Source organism: Helianthus annuus, chromosome 14 (genome assembly GCF_002127325.2).
Source record: "Helianthus annuus cultivar XRQ/B chromosome 14, HanXRQr2.0-SUNRISE, whole genome shotgun sequence".
Taxonomy (NCBI): domain Eukaryota; kingdom Viridiplantae; phylum Streptophyta; class Magnoliopsida; order Asterales; family Asteraceae; genus Helianthus; species Helianthus annuus.
This window is the reverse complement of record NC_035446.2, coordinates 121,314,182-121,320,663: the sequence shown is the minus strand read 5'-3', so window position 1 is coordinate 121,320,663 and position 6,482 is coordinate 121,314,182. Positions and strand designations below refer to the sequence as shown.

General features: G+C 32.1%; 1 protein-coding gene across 1 annotated transcript; it reads left to right on the top strand.

Annotated features, from left to right (window-relative positions):
• The first annotated feature begins 227 nt into the window (after window positions 1-227).
• LOC110907285 (UDP-glycosyltransferase 91D2) lies at window positions 228-1,687 on the top strand. Its single transcript, XM_022152286.2, has one exon. It carries the CDS (start codon window positions 228-230, stop codon window positions 1,656-1,658), a length of 1,431 nt encoding a protein of 476 aa, XP_022007978.1. The 3' UTR covers window positions 1,659-1,687.
• Window positions 1,688-6,482: the final 4,795 nt, after the last annotated feature.

The window sequence follows — 6,482 nt, the reverse complement described above, 5'->3', positions numbered from 1 at the left end:
ATCATGTTTCATTTTTATTAAATTCTAAAGAATTTTAATGTGTTTCCAACTCTTGTAAAATAGAAAAAGAAAGAAAAACCCAACTAAGGAATTAGAATGAACTTTTGAGAATGTGTTTATGATTTAACCTTGAAAAGAAAGTTGGAAATGGTATGAATTTATTGCTCTTTAATTACTCCTATAAATGCAAAGCAAAGGCAAGCCAGACCTTCATGTTATTCACACCAATGGCTACCACCGGCTCCTCAAACGACCGAAAGCAGCTTCATGTGGCGATGTTCCCATGGCTTGCGTTCGGTCACATCATCCCTTTCCTTGAACTCTCAAAATCCATAGCCCAAAATGGTCACAAAGTCTCGTTTCTTTCGACCACTAGAAACATCCAACGTCTCCCCACCCTCCCTTCCCACCTCTCCCCACTCATAAATCTTGTTAAACTCACTCTTCCACATGTTCAAGAGCTGCCCCTTAATGCAGAGGCCACCATGGATGTCCGCACTGATGATATTCATTACCTCAAGAAGGCTTTCGACGGTCTTCAGCCGCAGGTCACTCGGTTCCTTGAGGAAGAGTCTCCAGACTGGATTATTTATGATTTTGCTCCCTACTGGTTACCGCCCGTGGCGGCTGGCCTTGGAATATCGCGAGCTTTTTTCTTGATGGTTAACGCATGGTTTATGGCTTTTATGGGATCGTCTCCTGAGGACTTGATTAATGGTTCTGATTATCGGAAGACAGCTGCGGATTTTTTGACACCACCTAAGTGGATTCCCTTTCCGACCAATATATGCTACAGGAAGCATGAGGCTAGTTGGATGGTGGGCAACATTTCTGTTAATGCTTCTGGTGTTTCGGATGCATATCGTTCGGGGATGGTTTTGAAGGGATCTGATTGTATATTTATAAGACATTGCTATGAATTCGAACCCCAATGGCTAATCCTTTTGGAGAAGCTGCACCGCTTACCGGTGGTTCCTGTGGGATTAATGCCACCCGAAACACCCACCAATGTCGAAGATGGCGCTTGGATGACGGTCAAGAAGTGGCTCGATGGCCAACAAAAAGGTCGTGTGGTGTATGTGGCATTAGGAAGTGAGGTTATAGTGAGCAAAAGCGAGTTGTCTGAGTTAGCTTTGGGTCTCGAGCTATCCGGGTTGCCATTCTTTTGGGCTCTTAGAGAACCTGCAGGTTCTACCGAGTCTGACTCGGTGGAGTTGCCAGACGGGTTCTTGGAACGAACTCGTGGCCGTGGAATGGTGTGGACGAGTTGGGTACCTCAGTTACAAATACTGAGCCATGAGTCGGTGGGTGGTTTCTTGACTCATTGTGGTTGGAGTTCGGTTGTGGAAGGGCTAATGTTCGGCCGCCCTCTAATAATGCTGCCGTTTTTGGTGGACCAAGGTCTGAATGCTCGAGGACTGGTGGATAAGCAAGTGGGAATCGAGGTGCCTAGAAGCGAAGAAGATGGGTCCATCACCAAGGACTCGGTGGCCAGATCAGTGAGTTCGGTTGTTGTAAATGATGAAGGGAAGATTTACAAGGCGAATGCGATGGAGTTGAGTCGTATATTCGGAGACACTAAACTGCAAAAGAAGTATGTAGACGATTTCATAGACTATTTGGCAAAATGGAAGGGTGTTGCTGCTTTTGATCATTAGCGTTTAAAGAATGTGGTTTATTGCGGTGTTTTTTTGTTTACATGATTAAAGGTTTGATTGGAATAAAATTTCACCAAATTTTTGAGCAAAATTAGTAAATCACGATGTTCTAACTCAATTCAACAACTAAATTAAAACAGATTTAATGACTAACTAGTTTTTTTTACGTCGCGCGTTGCGGCGAAACTGAGTAAATGATAATGTAAAACAAACGTCATTTGAAAATAAATAATGTTGTTTAGAAAGCCGAACCATTAGAACGATTTAGTTTATCATCGTACTGTTTTATGATACCAAATAAATACTTTATTTTGAGTACAACTTCGTTTTTAACAAAACTTATAACAGAATGTCTGGGAAAAAATTAAGCAGAACTACGTACTTAAGTTTTAGGAAAAAATTAGAAACGTAAATTATTAAAAAAAAATCAAATTAGTTGTTTAATTAATATATGTTCTAAAAAAGAAAAAAAAATGTTAAAAAATGGTAAAGGACATATATGTTTTTAAAAAGGGTAAAAAATAAAATATAAGTAATTAAAAGTAAATCTAATAATAAACTCTTATAATATATTAAATAATAAATAATAAAAACCTATATATTATTATAAAAAGAAAGTTACTATTCATCATGTCAGGGAAAAAAATTAAGCACAACTACGTACTTAAGTTTTTAGAAAAAAGTTAGAAACGTAAATTATTAAAGAAAAATCAAATTAGTCATTTAATTAATATATATTCTAAAAAAGAAAAAAAAAACAATTGTTAAAAATTGGTAAAGGAAATATATGTTTTTAAAATGGGTAAAAAATAAAAAATAAGTAATTAAAAGTAAATATAATAATAAACTATTATAATATATTAAATAATAAATAATAAAAAGCTATATATTATTATAAAAAGAAAGTTACTATTCATCATCCCTCGTTAACAATATATATATATAATTAGTTCATAGGAATACTAGGTTATAACCCCGCGTATTACACGGGTTGAATAAATGAATTTTATATACCAAATAATAAAATATTATCTTTTTAAAAGCCTCCTTTATTGCACGGATTGAAGAAATGTAACTTTGTTTATTAAATAATAAAAAAAGTTATATTTATAAGAACCATATGTATTGTACGATCTTTTTAAAAGTCTCCTTTATTGCACGGGTTGAATAAATGTAACTTTATTTATTAAATAATAAAAAAAGTTATATTTATAAGAACCATATGTATTGTACAGGTTGAATAAATGTAATATTATATAACAAATAATAATAAAAAATTATATCTTTAAAACCATTATATTACACGGGTTGAATAAATGTAATATTGTTTACCAAATAATAAAAAAATTATATTTTTAAAAACCCATGTGTATTACATGGGTTGAATAAATATGATTTTAAATACCAAATAATAAAAAATATATTTAAAAAACTAACGGATTTTTTTATATTTAAAGTATAATAAGATTGAATATTAATTTTTTATTGATTTAGTTAATATAAGATTGAAAAATCATATGATTGAATAGGTGGTAGGTTGTATGATGATAAACCGGTTAACCGTATTTTAATGTCATATGTTTTTTATTATATATTTTTTAAATTATTTTAAAAAAATAGGACTTTGTTATTGTTAGTAAAATCAATGATTTTATATTTGTAATTTTATTTGGTATTATTTCATGAAAAAGTGCATATTATACATATAATTATAATATGCCTTAAGTTATTGATATCATTCAAAATGTTTTTTTATTTCAGGGAAATTGACCTGTAATAATCTCACCTAGACCTTATTGGCCATTAATAATCGCACCTCAGAATATTTTCTCCCCACCAGTCCCATCTTTCACATATTGTCCCATCTTTCACATATTTTTCCTACAATGGTCCCCCGTTAAAAAAACTTAACGGAGTTAAGCTTTTTTCCAAATTACAAACAAATTTTTTAGGGCTTTTGATTAGAACGACGATACGAGTCCATTTATGTAAAACTTGCCTCGAAACGGTTCTCCAAACGATGAAAACAACGCTTCAATTCGGGTGTTTAAATTTCCAATTAACCAAAATCAAGTCACTTGGAGCACCATTTCAAAGTAAGTTTTACATCAATGGACTCGTATCATCGTTCTGATCCAAAGCCCTAAAAAATCTGTTTGTAATTTGGAAAAAAAGCTTAACTCTGTTAAGTTTTTTTTAATGGGGGACCATTGTAGGAAAAATAGGTGGAGGTGGGACTGGTGGGGGGAATATTCTGAGTTGGGATTATTATTGGTCAATAAGGTCTAGGTGGGATTATTACTGGTCAATTCCCCTTAATTTTATGTCTAGCATTATATATAATATGGTAAAAGTTTAAAGTTTATTAGAGATAACTAAATCATCGAAAAGAATAAGAGTAAATTTGTATGTTACAAATAAAAAGTAGGTGTCTGTCAAAAAGAAGTAATAATTTGGGTAAAAGGAAACTAAAAAATGTAGTTGTTACATGACACGTTAGAAAATATAAACAATGAAGATAATATGATATAAAAATCAAATAAATAATATAATAAATGAGAAGTATACATTAATTATAAATAATTTGAAATGAAAAACTACACATAAACAAAAGAATCTATAAGTACTTTTAAATCTTAAACAATGGATTTAGCACATATTAAAGTTTCGATTTTTTTAAATGACCACAAAATGTTTGTACTCTGAAGTTCAACTTCATTCATTTTGGTTTTTTTTTCTTTCAATTGCCATATCGAGTGCCGATACCGTAACTAACCAAACTTATTTCGACCAAAATTGAATTTCCGATCCATCGTGTGAGGGATTCTAGTACCTATTACTCTGAATTATATATTTGTTATTGTTATTAACTAAAATAAATTTCAATTGCCTTTCCCATATTAACTAAAATAATATGGAACATGTGTGGGTTATTTAATCGTGTGATTGTTATTAACTAAAATAATATTAACTAAAATAATATGAATTCTTATTAAATTTGATTAAATATTATTAATAATAATAAGAATTTATATTAGATTAGATTTTAGATTTGATTAAATATTATTAATAATAATAATTTGTATTAGATTAGATTAAATATTATTATTATTAGTATTATTAATAATTTTAATCAATTGAATGAAGAATGACAAGTGTCCCAAAACAGGTTTCTTTTATTATATAGTACTAGCGGTAAGACCCGTGTGCAAACACGGGTCGTTTCTTAGAAAACCATGCATAACACATATTGACAGAACATATAGATATGTGTATAGATATTTTACCAAAACGTGTTATTTATTATAGCTAAAAGATAACTATATAAGTAAATATAAAAGATTTTAACAAACTTAATAAAAGATGTCTAACAAACTTAAAGTTTAGATTGTGCAAACACGAGTGGTTTCTTAGAGAACCATGCATAACAAATATAAACGATGATTATAGTTATATTTATATAGACTTATAAATAAAATAAATAAATAAGTCAGTCAGTAAATACTTAAAGTTTCGATTCTGCTGAGTCTTGTTTCCCTTCTGTAAATGTCTGAAAAACCATTTTGATGATGTAATCTTCTTGGGCCTTGTCTTCTTTTGTTAATTCATCCATCTGCTTTTATTTACTTCTTTTATAAAGGATGCTACCATGTGGAGCAGTGGGTCTCCTGATTAGCATTTTTGTTGTTTCACTGGAACCACTGCTTCCGGATAATCAGGCTTTTTAGGAGCAGTGGGATCTCTCTTCCTTAACTCTTCCAACTTTTTGTAGGTAGCAAACACCTTTTCTTCTCTCCACCTTATAACCTGCTTTCTTGACCCACAATCAGCAGTTATCAGCTCTTCTTTCATTCTTTTCAGTTTCAAGGTCCTTTCTGGTACATTTTCTTGTAATTGGCCCAAACCGGAGGAGTTTGCTTTACGTTGTCTTGAATCATCTTTTGAATTCTGACTGTCTCCTCTTGCAGTTCACTGATGGTCCATTCTTTGTATTGATACTTTTCTGCCCTGTACTTCTTGTATGCTATTATGTATTCAAGATAGTAATTTCTCATGCTTTCATCATATTTTTCTGATAATTTCTGACAAAAGACTTTTGAGAACTGCTTTAAAGTTCTAACTTTACTGAGCAGATATTAATAATTTGTTTGAATCTCTTTGTCAGACTTTCCCTCTGTATCTCTTTTAGATATATCCTCTGCTTGTTGGGCCTTTATTTTGAGATATTCTTCAATATTTCTTGGCAAATGATAACCTTGAACAGATGGGAGTTTCCTCTTTTCAGGATCATCTTCAGAGTAGAAGGATTTGATTTCCTCCCTGAGTGTTGGAAGATCTAGAGGATATTGTACTCCTGCAGAGTCAATGGCAGTGTTTTGATTGAAGAGTTGAACTGAAGATAATGGAACAGGGTTTCGAATGGTGACAAGGGACAGCGGTTGTGTAGATGTTAGAGTTGGGGAAGTGTCATCTTCCACTACATTGTTTGTTATCTTTCTCATTTTGTGCTTTGGAGAAGTTGGTGGTGTATTTATGGTTTCAGTGGCAAAGATTGAAGTAGTTGGTATCTGATTAACACCTGTTGAAACAACTGGTTTTCCAATCACTGTGCTCACTACAACAGTTGATGTGTCAATTGTTGTTTTCTGTTTTTTGGCAGCTGGATTTTGTGATGGTGATATTGTTTTTGGTATGCCAGTGGATTGACTATGGGTTGATGTAGTAGTGATGGCAGTTGTTGAGATAACATCTGTTGAAACAACTGAAGTACCAACAACTATTGATACAACATGAGTTTTAACACCTGTTGGTTTGGAGGTTTGA

Bases quoted from the DNA above. Each gene is read 5' to 3' on its own strand.
- LOC110907285 (XM_022152286.2), top strand. From the start codon at position 228: ATGGCTACCACCGGCTCCTCAAACGACCGAAAGCAGCTTCATGTGGCG.